General features: G+C 38.2%; 1 protein-coding gene across 15 annotated transcripts in view; it reads right to left on the bottom strand.

The window, feature by feature from the left end:
* Positions 1-17,752, bottom strand: part of HYDIN (HYDIN axonemal central pair apparatus protein) — a 443,605-nt gene that overhangs the window by 285,752 nt on the left and 140,101 nt on the right. For all 15 annotated transcript variants that reach the window (XR_006196932.1, XM_042917620.1, XM_042917622.1 and 12 more), the window contains one exon: positions 10,006-10,130. Coding sequence is in view for 14 of the 15 variants with exons in the window: in XM_042917620.1 (XP_042773554.1) it covers positions 10,006-10,130 (125 nt within the window). In the remaining variant the exon portion in view is untranslated. The remainder of the gene's footprint in view (positions 1-10,005; positions 10,131-17,752) is intronic.

Raw genomic sequence — 17,752 nt, 5'->3', positions numbered from 1 at the left:
AAACTTCATCAGAAGTGCTCATTCTCTGAAGGGCTCAGGAAACAACTTACTAGACTTGACTGAGCTTACCCAGCACATCGCGGCAATGCAAAGGCAGTATTCCCCATCTATATGGAAGGTAGTGTACGACTGAGAAAGTATGCTGGCCTCAGAGGGTGCCAAAGACCTGGGTTCAAGTTCCAGCTTTACTTAGGTATACAGTCATTTATTTTTTTTTTATTTTTTTTTTAATATATGAAATTTATTGTCAAATTGGTTTTCATACAACACTCAGTGCTCATCCCAAAAGGTGCCCTCCTCAATACCCATCACCCACCCTCCCCTCTCTCCCATCCCCCATCAATCCTCAGTTTGTTCTCAGTTTTTAACAGTCTCTTATGCTTTGGTTCTCTCCCACTCTAACCTCTTTTTTTTTTTTTTCCTTCCCCTCCCCCATGGGTTTCTGTTAAGTTTCTCAGGATCCACATAAGATTGAAACCATATGGTATCTGTCTTTCTCTGTATGGCTTATTTCACTTAGCATCACACTCTCCAGTTCCATCCACGTTGCTACAAAAGGCCATGTTTCATTCTTTCTCATTGCCACGTAGTATTCCATTGTGGGTATACGGTCATTTAATGTCTCTGGGCCTTAGTTTACTCGTCATTAAAATAAAGGGAGTTAAATAAACACAAAGAACAATATGGTGGCTGCCAGAGGGGAGGGAAGTGGGGGGCAAGATGAAGTAAATGAAGGGTATTAAGAGGTACAAATTTTCATTTATAAAATTATCACAGGGATGAAAAGTAGAGAATAGGGAATACAGTCAGTAATACTGCAGTAATTTTGTATGGTGACAGATGGCAACTATACTTACCATGGCAAACAATTTGTAATGTATATAAATGTCCAGTCACCATGTTGTACACCCGAAACTACTATGTTGTATGTCAACTATACATCAATTAAAAGTTTTTTTAATAAAATAAATGGAGTTAAGGAAAGTCCCCTAATGTCCCTTTAAATACAAACACCTAATGACTTGAGTCTTCACTTGCTATGTAATTTACAGAAACCTCATTCCACCTTCCTAACAATCTCTAACCATCAGTGTGTCCAAACTTCTGCTATTCCCTATCCTCAGCTATGGAATAAGAAATGAAGAAAAGAAAACTAGGTCAAGGAATGTTTCCATTGCTTCTGAAACCACGTTACAACATTTACTCTTTTGTAATAACTATGTTCTGCTAGGTTTTCTAATTATAACAGCACACACTTACAATTAACTATAATAACCACACAATTGAAACAAAGCTTATGCAGCCAAGCCTGCATAGGTATGCTCAGATACATATTACTTAGTAGTTTCAACTGTAAGATAACATATTGCACTCAATTACTTACTATGTTGTATTTTGGTATTCCTTTATTGACCTTTAGGAGAAAAAAAAAAAGAACTTCTTTGTGGTTTATTAGAGTAAAATATAAAATGACTGTAAAGCTGTCCTGTGAAGTACTAATATTATGATTACTTGTATCTTTAATAATAATACATTATCATGCCTTTGGGGAAAGGAGCCTTTTTGCCAACTTCTGACATCTGAATTGAAATAGCTCCTCTTCAGTAAGAGACATAATACTTTTAAAATGCTGAGCAAGTGCATCAGCTCTATTTCCTGATTATGCCAGTGGTTAATGTCACCTTTAAGGTGACAGCAACCTCACCAGGGATTAAATAAAAAACAGTGCTATGGTCCTACTTCGGGGGTTCATTCAAGTAACCAAAGGTTTAATAAGAATGTCTTTTTTCTTAAAGCCTGTCTGAATACTAATATCTCCATGAACCCTTAGATTATATAAAGTTTCTCAACATCCAGTTCAAAGTGCAAAATTTAAGCAATTACCACTTGCTTGTCTTTTATTAATCAAATAATATTTTCACTTCTCAGTTTTATTGAAATGATAGAACTAGTTTACTCAACTGTTCTGTTTTTTTGTTTCTGTTTCTGTTTTGTTTTGTTTTGTTAAGAATGTAGTCTTGAGTAGTTGTTGTTTTATTTTTTTGAAGATTTTATTTTTAAGTAATCTCTACACCCAACATGGGGCTTGAACTCACAATCTTGAGATCAAGAGTCGTACACTCCACCAATTGGGCCAGCCAGGCACCCCTTGAGTAACTGTGTTCTTAATCTCTTCAGGAGGAATTAGTTTATAAAAGGTATGAAGTTACTTTAGCTCCTCTGTTTTAGACAATAATAAAAAGGTAACTAAATCATTTCTGGGCTAAAATCAATTCCCTAAACAACTTGGTTTTACCACAGAAGAGCATATGCATAAGAAAGGAGGGAAGAGTTCTGGGTCAGGTATCGCTGATAAGTAAAATATTAGATTGTGGTGAAATTTACACTCAACCTTGTTAATGGCTAGAGCACTGGTTCAAACTCTGATTGCTAAAAAAGCAAAATCTCCTAGCTGTTTAATCAAGAATGGAGGGCAAGCAACTGAAGGGCATAAACACAACTGTGAGAAATGTGATTGAGTACTTCCCACTGAGGATTATCAATGCTCCTCCTTCTGGAATATTGTTTGGGGAAGTGTGAAAAAAATCCATGCTAAATGTCCCTCCTCAAATCAATTCATACTTAAACAGCTGCAGAAAGTTCAATCAGATGCTTATTTAGTGAAAAGAGAAGGCAATGATCATAGCTGCTTGGAAAAGCTCCATGATTAATTAATTGTGTTTAGGCAGTCATTACTGTTTTTCACTAATGAAAGGTTATAGGTTCTGGTCATTGATAACCCACAATAATGATAAAAGCATATTCTTATTAGCTGTTCATTTCATGTAAAGAAAAATGCTACAAGATAGTTTACCTACTTCTATCCGCAATCTTTCGAAAATGACTTCATTTGTGAACCAAAGTCTACAACAAACCTCACAGTGTGGAAATAAACTTTGCCACAGTGATTAAATTTTAGTACACAGATATTCATTTCCTTTAGCACAGGACTACAAATGTAAGTATGGGTGCCAATCCAAATACTTACCTAAAAGTAAAATCCAGATTGAGGGCCACTGAGAGAAAGCAGCTGCATTTCAAAGTCAATGGATTTAGGGAGTAAAAAATGCACAGGGAGTGATACAACAGATTAGAGAGATGACCCACTCTGGTGGAGAAATCACCGCACAGGAGGTTAGAGTTTGAGCCTGGGTTCTAATAGTGCTTCTGGCTCCATATGCAACGTTGGGCAAGCCACTTAATTTCTTAAAGCTTCAGTTTTTCATTTGTAAAATCTAAGAACTGGATTTGATTATTAGTTAGATCTTCTCTCAAGCTTTGATTCTATTGATCTATGAGCACTCTAAGCTGTTAGCCTCAAAACCCAACCAAATAAAATTTTTTGACATTATACTCCTACCATGTGCACTTATTTGTTTATAAATTATATATATACTATACATAATATACTAGAGTACGCGTATGTGAAATGTATTAAAAATATGACTCAGGGGCAGTTGGGTGGCTGAGTCAGTTTAGTGTCCGACTTCGGCTCAGGTCATGATCTCACAGTTCATGAGTTCAAGCCCCACGTCGGGCTTTGTGCTGACAGCTCAGAGCCTGGAGTCTGCTTCGGATTCTGTGTCTCCCTCTTTCTCTGCCCCTCCCCTGCTTGCACTCTCTCTCTCAAAAATAAATACACATTTAAAAAAATATGACCCAAAATATTTAAAAAGATGAGTTAAACATGAATAATATCTTAAAGATAACTTATTTGATGTGTTTACCAACAAAAGATTGACTACACTTCATTCTTGTGATATAGTATCAAAACATGATTCTAAGGCCACATTTTTTCCAATACTTAATTTTAGGGTTTGACATTAACAAAAATGATACTCACAAAGATACAGAGATCCAGGTGGAAGAAATGTATCAGTGACTAAATTTATTAACACTCATACTTTTCACTTTCATCCAGTAGCAACACTAACAACACAAAGGCTTTTGTTGAAATTCATGAAAGAAGAAAGAAAAAGAAAGAAAGAAAGAAAGAAAGAAAGAAAGAAAGAAAGAAAGAAAGGGGAGAAAAGGCAGAAATTACCAATACCGGTAATGAAAGAGGAGACATCACTATAGATCCTACAGACATTACAAAGTTTGGGGTTATTATGATAAACTTTATGTCAACAAATTAAAATTTTTAGATTAAATGCAAAGATTCCTTGAAAAAGTTTACCAAAAATTATACAAGAAAAAAAAAAAGAGACATCTGAGTAAATCTAAGTGTACTAAATAAGTTGAATAACTGAATAACTTACAACCTTCATACAAAAAAAGTCTCCAGGCCCAGATAGCTTGAAAAATGAATTTTTCAATCACTTAAAGAAAAAATAACATGAATATTAGAAATGACAACAAAACCCTTCCAGAGAATAAAAAAAGTAGTATAATTCCCTACTTGTTTTATGAGACCAATTTGTTTTTTCAGATTAAAGACAAAGCCATTACATGAAAAGGTGAAATCATATATGATCATCTCAAAAAATACAGAAGTAATGGATGAAAGTCAATACTTGTTCAAAATTAAAGGTCTTAGAAACCTAGAGATAGAAAGGAATTTTCTTAATCTGATAAAGTGCCCATCAAAAGCATCATACTAAATGATGAAACACTGAGTATTTCCCCTCTGAGACTGAGAGCAAGAGAAGGATGTTTGCCATCATCATTACTATTGAACGCTGTGGTAAAGGCCTAGCTCTGCAAGAAAGAAAAAGAAATAAAAGGTTTAAGGATTGAAAAAGAATAAAATTATCATTATTTGCAGATTACCTGATTGTATATATACAAAATCTAAAATCATCTACAGATAAACTGAGTCAGGAAGTTAATTTATCAGGGTGAGAAGACATAAAAGACCGATATACAAAAGTCAACTCCTTTTTTGATATACCCTCCAAAATTAAGAAAATAAAATTAGAAGAAAAATACCATACTATCTATAAGAGGAAAAAATGATAAAGTGTACTTCATAAAAATTAAATTATTTTGCTAACGAAAAAACACCATTAAGAAAATTAGAAAAATAATCCACTGTGAGGAGATATTCACAATAATTATTTCTGAAAGACTTATATTGAGAATATATTTTTAAAAACTACAAGTCAAAAGCAAAAGGACAAACAACCCCATAAAGAATAGGCAAAAAAATCTGAATACACATGAGAACAGAAAACATAAAAAGGTCCAAAGCACGTGAAAAGACACTCGACATTATTAGTCATATACAGAAATGCCAATTAAAAATGAAATACATAGGCTTTTGCTGACATTTGGCTGGTGATAACTTCATACCCAGTAGGATGACTAAAAATAAAAGACTGACAATGAGGAAGAGTTGATGAGAATGTGGAGTAACTGGAGCCCTCATCCACTGCCAGTGTTGGGGTGGGGGCGGGTTGCGGTATGGAAAATGCTTCAACCACTTTAGGAAACTGCTTGGAAGTTTCGCAGAAAGTTAAGCAGTTAAGCGTATACCTACTCTAGGACCCAGCAGCTCCACTCCTAAACATTGACCTGAGCAAAGTAAAAACATACGCACACATACAACTCGTACAAGAATTGTTATTAAAGCTTTGTTCATAATCGCCCCAAACTTCAAACGGTCTAAAGTTACACTAACAGGAAAATGAATGAACTATGTATAACTGTACAGTGGAATGCTTCTCAGGAGCAAATAGGGAATTTCTGATACATGCAACAACATGCATAAATGTCAAAGACATTATGTTGAGTGAAAGAAACCAGACACAAAAGAGGATGTGCTATGTGAGCACATTTATTTGAAGTCCAAGAACAAGCAATACTAATATGGAGTGACAGGACCCCAAATGTCTAGGATGGAGATGGAGAGACTGATTGGAGAGGGCATGAGGCACTCTCGGAAGCCGTGGATATTCTGTCTCACAGGGAGTGGTGGTTACACAGGTATTTACACGTGAAAAAACTCATCAAACTGTACAGTGAACATCTGTGCATCTTATTGTGCCTAAATTATACCTCAATAAAAATGTAATTAAAAAATCACTTACACAAACATACAAAATATTGAATGTATAGGAATAAATCTAACCACAGTGTTTGAGACTTCTACCCAGAAAACTGTTGAGAAAAACTAGAGAAAACGTAAATACATGAAGGGATAAACCGTGTTTATAATATGATATATGGAGAGGATTACAGAATAGTAGGAAATAAATAATGCTGAATGATGTGAAAAAAGACATAAATTGGAGTCAATTTTACCAGCAAATTAAACTGAGGTTTGAAATAACCAAACTTCTCAACAAAATACTTTTTAAACTACTTTAAAATTGATCCCTAACCCTATAGGATAATAAGAACATCAAAGTGAGGTGAAGAATTGTAGGAAATAATGTAGTACCAAGGCTGTCTTTTGTTGTAATGGCTTCTGTTAACCCTTGAGCCTCTCCTTTAACTACTGCATTGTGTGCATATGATGGCAGATAAAGTCGAGGGCCTGACTGAAGTGGGGATGCTAAATCCAGAATTTACAAAACACAAAAGGGCAGGAGGTATGATGGGGTTCAGCACACACTGTCCCAAAATATGGCACACCTTGGCATCCTATTTCAAGTGGAAGGAATCCGAGAAACGGCAGATAAGAAAGGATTTTCTGATCTTCCACTGAAGCAGGCCGTAAGACCCACATGTGAGAAGTACCCTCCTGTACTTGGATGAAAGGAGCAGACTTGTCTGGAGACAGAGGGACATTGAGAGGAAGTTGTTGTCCCAAGTTTACACTTAGCTCATACCCGTTTTGGTCCTAACACATTTTTCCACAACTCTACTCTTCATCAAACCTAGCAAAAAAATACCCAGGTTTAACTACTTCTTCAAGGTCTTCATTTCTTTCTGAAAGCTCCCATGCCAAGGTGAGATGGGGAAATGGAAGGACCCCATAAAAATCAGCTTTTGTTCTTCTTCCTGCTTTCTGTTCTTGCCAGCACATGCAACCCCAGCCCACTTTACACATGCCTCAGAATGCCCTCCTGGTAAGGGACAAGGAGTTCATGATTCCTCTAGAATAGATGATATCTAAGGAAGGGCCAGGTGAGAAGGACCTGAGGAAGCCAGCATATGTGCATTCCAGACCAAGGCTCTATACTTCCTGATGCCAAGGTTCCCTGGCTCCAAGAATAACACCTGGGCCTTGGTCTTCTAACCAGTTCCTGGATGCCTGAGGGGACACGTATACCAGAATCCGAACAAAGACAAGACCCCCTCCTTCCCTTTCTGAGTTTGTCGAATGCTGTGTCTGTATCTGAGCTCTCTATATGTTCAATAAATTCTGCTCTTATTTCCTGTGGGCTCATGTTTGATTTCCCTCCTACATGAAGCCGAGGACCCTCCTGGCTGCTCCTGCAGGACCCCTCTGGGTCCCCAGACTCAGCCTGCCTGCATCAAAGGAAAACTTATATTAAATAAGTGTATGCTTTTCTCTTCTTGATCTGTCTTTGTTACAGGGCCCCACCCAAAAGCCTAGAAGGGTGGAGGAAAAATATGTTTTTCCTCCCCTATAGATACTGTGGTTGAAAACCATCATAAACAATAAACAGAAACTAAATAAATAAATAAGCAGATATAATATATTTAAGTGATGAGATGCAGAACGAAAATAACGATGTTTAACATATTTAAGAAATAAAAGGGAAACTTGAAAAATGAAAGAGTAGAGAGAAATCAGATTTAAGAACAGATTTAATCAAGAACCAAATAAAATTTCAGAAAGCAAAATACATGCAAGAGGGGAAAAATTAAAATTCGGCAGATGAGGGGTGCCTGGGCGGCTCAGTCGGTTAAGCGTCCAACTCCGGCTCAGGCATGATCTCACAGTTCATGGGTTTGAGCCCTGCGTCAGGCTCTATGCTGACAGCTCAAAGACTGGAGCCTACTTCAGATTCTGTGTCTCCCTTTCCCTCTCTCCCTCTGCCCTCCTCCTGCTCGCTTGCTCTCTCTCTCTCTCAAAAACAAATAAACATTAAAAAAAAACCCAAAAAAACAAAAAACCTCAGCAGATGAGACTTCATGGAAGAGGGAATTAGTGAATGGAGAAGAAAGTATCCAGAGAAGTGCTACAGAGTCAAAGAGATGGAAAACATAAAATAAAGGTTAAAAGGAATAAATAGTAAAGTAGTAATAGAAACAGAACAATAGAGTAACTAATTGGAATTCCAGAACAAGATAATAGAAGGGAGAAGAGCCAATAATCTGTATGGGGAACAAAAATTAAACACAGCCCCTACCTCACACATATACATATATGAATTCAAAGAACACCCATCAACCTAAACACTGAAGCTACAACTATTACCCTCTAAAAGTAAACATAGGAGACTATGTTTGTGATCTTGGAGAAGATAATCATTTCTTAGCAAGAAGGCAAAAAGCATTCATCTTAAAGGAATATCATTGGGAATGCTGACTTTATCAACGTTAAAAATTTCTGCTGATCAAGAAACATGAAGGGAATGAAAAGGCAAGCTACGGACTGGAAGAATATATTAACGGCACATATATCTGACAAATGGTTAGTACTGAGAATATCAAGTTATAAAGTACTCTTACAAATTAATAATAAAAGAAAAACAACTCAATAAAAAATGAGCAAGACTTCAACAGACACTTCATTAAAAAAGATATATGAATGGCCAGAAAGCACAGGAAAAGGTGCTCAACATCATTAATCAGATGAAAATTAAAACCACTAGAGGACCTACCTTGACACTACTTGCATGTCTAAAATGATCAAGACAACACTATGTGGTAGCAGGAGGGAAAAAAAAAAGAACACTTTATTGGCAAGGATGTGAAGCAATTGGAAGTCACACACTTTGTTGGCGGGAGTGTAAAATGACGCAACTACTTCGGAAAAATGGATGTCCCTGCTGTGTTATAAACTGTGCTTTTTACCCTCCTCTCTTGTATTACATGGGCCAAAGCTTTCCCCTTTTTGCTTAAGCTGGTTCAGATCACGTTTGTCTTGAGAGCAGCCAGGGAATTCTGTCCTACACTAAAAGATAAGATACGTGGATGGTACCACTGGGTATGTGTCGCTGTTATGCCAGGCAATGTGGAACTTGGACCGCTTAACCACAGGTCCATAGGCAAGGACTCGAACGTCCCGCTCAGATATGCATCCACAAAGCCAGAAAGTCTGAACTGTGAACTACACATCATTTGTTACTCTTCCCCTGGCTGTGCCTTGTGTTTTCTGCCTACAGTGGCCTTCTGATGCAGACAATCTGGGTCAATAAACATGAATGGTTAAAGAAAAAGTGAGAGGAAAATGAGAAAAATCATGAAATAATAAATGGCAATGGTAAAATATTAATTTGAAAACCAGCTTTGGGGACTTGCATAACGTACATGCAGTCCACACAACCATAAATTAAATATTAGCAAAAACAATTGTATAATTTTCATGATTATACAGACTGTGGCCTTCAAAAAATGCTAGTGGCAGTAGACACAGTACTACATTTAAGTAAGACATTAAGTAAGATACTTGCACATTCCAAGAATTAAAGCAGCTGGGCCTTACATAGACTAGTGGGTACACACAAGAACATTCTGAATTGGAGTTCACATTTTTATGATGTTAGACAAATGCAGTAATAAATCAAATGGAAAACATGGTATTAATTTACCTTCAAGTTCCATGTACACATAAATAACCTTAAACTATCTGTGTGACTGCAGGGTATATTTTCCTTCCAGAGCTCTGTATTTCTCAGGCTTTCAAGCACTGGAGAAACCAGTCAGGTGGGACCTCTATCTGGATCAACATTATTTCTGCTGGAGACATTCATTCTTCGGTTCTTTACCTTGTGGCTCTTAGCTTACTCTAATGCAGCCAAAATAACCACCTGCTACTCTGCTTCACCATATTTTCCACTTGACCTTTCTTAACATGTAGAACTTTGGACAAAGAATAACACATACCTGTGTCATAATGCACAATAAGTCTTTTGCTGTGATTGCCCACAGTCTGTGGCTCAAAGTCCACTTCCAGTTGCATGGACTCTCCCACATTAAGAGTTCCAACAGGTGGCTCTACGGAGAAAGGCCTGCAGCACACATGAAGACGCACCATCAGAACACATCCTGACACGTGTGAGAGGAGGAGGAGAAGATAGAGACAGGACTTGTGGTTCTGTAGACAGCTCAGACCCCCCGCCCCAACTGAATGAATCAGAAGGACAGTATACTTTACCCTCTAATGTGAAAGATTTTGGTTTTAAGGTTAAAATAGCAGTAACAGATCAACAAGTCTAAGAGAAATTTAAACGGTATCATAATATTCTTGTTTGTGTCCTTGCCTTTCAGCCATTCTTTTAGCATTCATTGAGTGATTCCAGTGGTCAGACTTAAAACATGTATGCAAATACTGTAAGCTGCAACAGAAAAGTACGTTCAAAGGGATAGAAATCAAGTTTTGTGACAGTTCAGTGAAGTTTTCATAATGGAAAAATATATCAGAGTCCCAAAAGATCACACAATCACAGGAAGATAATTTGAGGGCAGTTTAACAAGGGGTCTATTGAAAAGGGGCTTAGGGATATACAGGAACTACAAAAGATGATACAATCCCCCAGGGCTATAAACAGTAAAGCCTTTATGACCTCTAGGCCCAAAGAGCCAAGGAGCAGCGGTGGTTTTGAAGCCCACAAGAGTCCTACTTGAGAATGCTGCCTTATGAGGAGCAAAGAGCTTCAGTCAAGACAGACAGCCCAGGTGGCCTCACAGAGAAGACACTAGGGGAGAAACTGTCCTGACCTCACATCCTCCTGTCTCATCACCTGCTGGGACCCCTACTGGCTGAACCGAACTAGAAGCCAAAGCCTTGGGAGTCTGCTGACCTAAGCCATACAGGTCAGCCCTCTGGGGGACAGCAAGCTGGAGAAGGGTGGAGAACATTTAGAAAGGCAAGCTGGGGGGTGCCTGGGTGGCTCAGTCGGTTACGCGTCCGACTTCAGCTCAGGTCATGATGTCATGGTTCATGAGTTCGAGCCCCAGGTCAGGCTCTGTGCTGAAGCTCAGAGCCTGGAGCCTGCTTCAGATTCTGTGTCTCCCTCTCTCTCTTCCCACCCCCCTCCCCTGCCCACCCCCATTCATGTTCTGTCTCTCTGTGTCAAAAATAAATAAACATTAAAAAAAATTTTTTTTTTTTTAAAAGGCAAACTGGGGACAAGTCCTGTGTGGAAAATAGAATTTGGGCATGTAGACATTATGGAGTGATAGGGTAGATTTGGGAACAGGAAATAGTTTCATCTAATTTCCCTGGAAGTGTTAAGAGAGAAGCTGGATCTGACCATGAAGTACCTTAAATAACTTACAGCATTCTTCCTTTTCAATAAAAAAACCCAGCCCATTTAATTATTTTCATGGTCCATTTCACTTCTCTAAATTGCTAGTTTTTCAAAGTAATGCGTTGTACAATGTATCTGGCAGGCTAAGCTGCTTCTGATTATTTACTTCCATCACAACCATTTTTTAGTTTCATCCCTTGAATCTTTCCTTAGATAATGAATTTAATGTCAGAAAACCTGAACTTTCTTCGGTGAGGAGATAGCTGTGGCTAGGGTAGCACATGGTGGTACCTGTGATCATCATTGCAAGATGTTCAGTGCTTCCTACCACGGGCAACTGTTTATTTCCTCTGGGGCTCTCGACTTGGATCTCCCTCTACTTTCACTTCTTTATCTTCCCATGCCTATGTGATTTTCCCACACCTACAGTACCAATCCTCCAGCAAACTCCGGGCATTTCTGTCGAGGCTCTATGCAGTAGTGGTCCTTAGCATGAAGCCACCTAAGAAGTTCAAAATCCAGCTCTGCCATGACCTTACAGCAAGTCACTGAACATTTTGTCTCTATGGGGGTGACGACAGCACCTACTTCATAGGGCTGTAGGGAGGACTAAAGGAGCTGGGACAGGTGAAGAGCTTAAAACAATGCCTGGCACATAGGAAGTGCTAAACAAGTGTTTATTATTATTTATGTTATCTCTCTCACTGACAGCCTCTAGATGGGAGATGGCCTGAGGATGATCTTGGCTGTTTAGATGAGTTCAAGGTCTTATTATTCTCCTCTCAATCCTTCACACTGCTCTAGGGATACTGTAAAAAACATACACAGGTAGTAACACATTCATCTTTGTTCAAACACCTTCAGTGGTCCTCATAATCTATGTAATCAAGTTCAAAGTCCTAGGCATTTGAGGTCCCATGCAATCTGCTCCCAACTACATTTTGCATTCTTATTAAACACATACATCTGTCCGAATGTCCCAAACATCTGTCACATTCCAAGTCAGAATGGGGAGGGACAGGGTGAGAGGGCTCTGCTCTCTACACTTGAACCTCACCTAGCACTGCACCACCTCCCTCTTCCAACTAGACTGTGCCCTCTACACAGACCACTAAGGTCACACAAGAGTACTTACCATTTTCCACAGGTCATACTTCTCCCAAAGCCACTTAAAATTGCTCAGACTCAAAGCCACCTCTTAGATAGACTCTTCCCTGATTCTCTGTCTTGTTAACAAAGTCTCTTTCCTCTCAGAGCTGTGACTTTCTTTTCACTTCTTACTTCAGTTCAGCTTGTACGACAGTTAGTTTTCATGCCTGACCCTGTCAATAGCTACAGACTCTTGAGATGACAGGAGAGGGAAAGCCAATAAACTTCCATGAGCATGGACTCCATACTGGGCACTACACTGGGCACCTTACATATGCCAAACCTTGTAATCCTGGAAAAAACCTGCAGTAAGTAGGTATTATTATTGCATTTTAGACATGAGAAAATAGATGCTCCAAAAGGGCAGGCAACTGGCCCAAAGTTGCCCAACCAGGTAGTGGTGGAGTTGCCTTCAAGTTCAAGTTCTTCCTGCCTACCCAAACCATCCCTGAACATGGAAATCACCTAGTTAGGCTTATCTTTGTGTCTCTCACCCCCCACACAGTTCTGTACTCACAGAAGTCTCTCAGAAGAGGTTGTAGATTGAATTATAACCAACTTTCAGAGTGAAATAAAAATATCTGTAATCATTAAATAATCTTTATAACATCTTGGTGGAACAAAAAGGAACAGCCTTTCAGTATCTCAAGAAGCCCTGCTTCCTGAGATGAAGGTAAGTCATCCAAAATAAATCTCACAGTCTTAAAAGTTTTTTCCTTCCTTATGGCATCAGTAAGAATCTTAAGAATTGACAACTGGGCCCAGTTTCCTGACTTTGGGAACAATGTTGTGATATTTTCTTCTATCTTTGCTTCCCTAGTTTCTAATATTTTTCTTCCTACATGGTGCTTTCATTTTCTTTTCAAACATTTCTTGGTGGCAAAAGGCACAGTTTTGAAATCAATTGGATAGCATTATCTCAGTTGCAAAACCCAAGCTAATTTTCTATGGACAAGGAGACCCCTCTCTAGGACCTCCAGAAATCCAAATTCTATACAAAGGTAACAGATACTTTCCTGTTGTGCTCACTGTGAGGTTTATATTACATTAAATTTCTTCAGCAGTTAAAAAATCACCTGGGATCACCAATGTTACTTAGCCTAAGCTTTCTCAATAAATCAGATGTTAATTGGGTACAGTGTGTTAAGTTCTGGTGCTTAAACATTGTCTATAATTCGATTTCGTACTTCATTTTTACCACAGGCAGACAGGCTGAACTGGCTAGAAAATATCAAGTATCAGAAAATGCTCTTAACTAAGAGGTAAAAGGCATTGTCTCTCAAGGGCATAAGGCTGGCTCTGTCTACCAAAATGTTTGGTTTTGATATAATATTCTCATTAATACTGAGTGCTTGATTAGGGACAGAACCCGAGTTCATGAAAAATCAGGAGACATAACAAAGATTTTGAGTTTTCATTCAATTCCCTATAAACTGCTCTTGAAAACTAATATTTTAGTTCAATTTAGATTCAATATTTTAGCAAAAGGTCAAGATTGGCTCTGTTATATTAAATATGGAATATAATATTAGTATGTTTTCTTCAGACAATCTTTCTTATTAGCTGATTCCTAACCTGAGGTTTTAGATTTTGAGATTGCTTCCTAAACTTTTCTATTGCACCTTCCAAAATTAAGCTTACTTTAAGAGTCAAAATTATTCTGGTACCTACTAGACTTTCACATCAAATCTGTAATAAAGTTGAAGAGTAATTGTTTATGTTCTCTGTATATTTTACAGTACATCACAACTCCTTTTATTCATATAAAAACCATTATGCCTATTTTATAGTTCTGGGAGCATTTTTTTTTACTTTAAATCATTGTACAGGTTTATAGCTGTAGCTTTGCCTTTGTGATATACTGCTGGATAGGCATCCTATAAACATTTATTGAGCACTTATTTCTTCTAGGCACTATATTTGATGCTAGGAAAATACAAATGAAAAGAGTTAGATACAACCTTTGCATTTGAGAAGCTCATATTCTAATGAGGGCAACAGACAGGCAAATAAAGTTTTATTTTTAAAATTTATATGAACCCAACCATTTATAAACTTAGTCATTCATTAAATTGTTATTTCAATAAAAAGAATATGATCTGTTTTTTAAAGAATTTCCCATGAGATACTGTTTCTAACTGTGTATTGACTCTAAATGGGACCAAACAGGAGACCCTAGGTTTTTCCAATGCAAAGTCTCACAGTATATCCATTGCCCTCCCATGTCTATTGGCAATCATATTAACTGAAAAGAGTGGTCCTCACCCCTGTGGGGGCAACAAAATCACCTGTCCTTTTTTGAGAAGGGATGCTTGTCAGGGCATCTCCCCAAGATTCTGATTCAATGCAATGTGACCACAACTTCAATTACATCCTTTCTCATTGTAGCCAGTAAGGTTCTCAGTTGAAAACAAAAGAAACCAACTCTGGCTAACTTAAACAGAAAAGGGATTTATTGGAAGGATTTGGGGTAGCTCACAAAATTGACAGCATGGTTGGAAAATACAATTTTGTGGAAAGAACATGAAATTACTGTATCATGAATAGATACTATATCTAAGCAGAAAAGCAAAAATATTTGCAAACAGGGAATTTGAGAGATTGATGAGAGAAATGAGAAGCCCAACTTAAGATGGTGAGATTCCTCAGGGGTTAGTAACAGCAGTTAGCCATTTCCACTCCTGGGTTGGAGACACAAGAAGAGGAGGAAGTGTTATCAGATCCTGGGGACCTGGCAGAAGTTGAAACCACGGCAGGCTGCTCTGCTGACAATTAGAACCAGAGAGGAGATGGTTCACTGCTGGGGACTCTGCTGAAATCTGAGAGGGAGGAGGAGAAATGCCCTGGCTGTTTGCTACCCTGCAATCTCCTTCTAGTGCCCTCCCCCTTGCCCCTCAGTGGTCAAACCCAACAGGAATCCAGCTGGCCTAGGCAGCTAGGAAGGCTAACAGCCCAGAGATACTGAATAGAGCCTGGGAAGGGCAAGGAGTGGATCTGAGGGTAAGTAAGCGCAGAACTGGCCCATGTTAGTTCTGATCTAGGCTTTTTGCTATTAATTTACTGGGGGAACTTGGATAAGCCATTTCCCTTATCAGGCCTTATTTCCATCATCTGTAAAATGGGAATGTTGGACTAGAGTTTCTGATGTCGTTATGATTACTAGCTAGTCCTTGAGTGGACTTACCATTTTACCTTGCAAGTATTTCTATATTAGGAGAAGATGATTGGCATTCATAGTTATATGGATAGAAAAGTTTTAGATCTTGTCATGCAACTTCACACTATGAAATCCATGCAGTGATTTTGCTTCACTTTTGTATGGCTATGATATATAATAAGTTCCATTTATGTGTAGTTTTTAGGATTCAGTCAAACATTCCAGGAAGATATGCTGCCTGCACCTGGTTTTCCACCTTAAGTGGATTTTATTTTTCACAGGAAAAATGCCAGTGTAACAGGGAGTTTTTAATGTGTATTATGGAACGTGGTTGTGGAAGGTCCTTTTAAATAAAAAAAGGTTCATGCTTTCTAACTCATGGTGAGCCAGTTAAACTGCTTCTTTCTCCTTCAGTCGAACTCTGTGAATCTCACAAGATGGCAAAGGCTCTACAGGCACTTATGGACAATGTCAAAAGACACTAATCTTCAAAAGAACTTTGCCTTTGCCTTTGCTGGTTGATTTATAAATTAGCTCAATGGGTCTTGCTTCTACCTGGGATGCAGAAAGCTAGAAAGAGGTTGCCCACCCCAACAATGAAGAAAAGCCAGCTAAACAATAAAATCACAACTTTTCTCGAACCAATCAGAAAGGAGATGTTGCAGAGCAAACAAGTAGCCTGAAATCTAAAGATGGACAATCCACCCGCCCTCAGGGGAGATGGGAAAGGTACAGACCGTTATACCTGTGGCAGACAGAACTTCCCGCCAGGCAGAAGAAACAGCAAGAAAGAATGGAACAGAAAAAATGTTTGAAGAGATAATGGCTGAGATTTTCCAAAAATAATGAAAGATCTAGGAACCTTGGAACCTCATGCAGGATGGAAACCAAAACTAAACAAAAGCAAAACAAAATCCTTAAAACAACAAGACCAAAGACAAAAACAAAACCCACATCTAGACATATCTTATTCAAATTGCTAAAAATCAAATATAAACACAAAATCTTAAAGGCAGCCCAAGAAAAAAGACATAGTTATGTACAGAGGAACAAAGATAAGAGTTATGGCAGGGTTCTCTTAAGAAAAATGTAAGCCAAAAGACAATGAAATGACATCTTTAAACTCCTGAAAAAATTATGCAGAACTGTCAGCCCAGAATTCTAAACTGTAGAGAAAATACATTTCAAAAATGAAGGCAAAATACTTTCTTTCAAATAGACGAAACAGAATTTCCAATAGAGCTGTGCTATGAGAAATATTAAAAGTAGTTTTTCAACCAGGAAAATAGGATACCAGACATAAACTTAGACCTACATAAAACTGTTCAGAGATAGTGATGCTCCTGGGATGCTCCTGTGAACAATAAACACAATTCCCCTCCCAAGGGATGTGCCTTCCACCCACATTATGGCAGCCCTACCACCTACAATATGGCAGAACAGGTAACCTGAAAGCTCTTCCACCAGAAAATACCTAGAAAGACTAGATAAAATATAACCTATATAAATGTGCAGCTGAGCATGCATTAAAAAAAGGCAAATCTACAGGATTTAAAAGCAAAGAGGAAGCTAAGAACCAGGGCAGTTAGTCACTGAGCTAATGCTAGGTCTGACCTGGATTCTCAATAACCTTAAAGCCCTGGTCATTTTAGTTTGTTTGTTTTATTTAAATTCAAGTTAGTTAACATATAGTGTAGTATTGGTTTCAGGAAATTTAGTGATTCATCACTTACATATAACAGCCAATGCTTAACCCCAATAAATGCCCTCCTTAATGCCCATCACCCATTTTAGCCCATCCCACAGCCACCCCCCTCCAGCAACCCGCAGTTTGTTCTCTATATTTAAGAGTCTCTTATGGGTTTGTCTCCCTGTCTGTTTTTATCTTATTTTTCCTTCCCTTACCCTATTTTCATTTGTTTCATTTCTTAAATTCCACATATGAGTGAAATCAAATATTTACCTTTTTCTGACTGATTTATTTCACTTAGCATAATACACTCCAGTTCCATCCATGTTGTTGCAAATGGCAAGATTTCATTCTCTCTGAATGCCCAGCAATATTCCATTGTGT

This window comes from Panthera leo, chromosome E2 (genome assembly GCF_018350215.1).
Source record: "Panthera leo isolate Ple1 chromosome E2, P.leo_Ple1_pat1.1, whole genome shotgun sequence".
Taxonomy (NCBI): domain Eukaryota; kingdom Metazoa; phylum Chordata; class Mammalia; order Carnivora; family Felidae; genus Panthera; species Panthera leo.
This window is presented reverse-complemented; position numbering and strand designations above follow the sequence as displayed.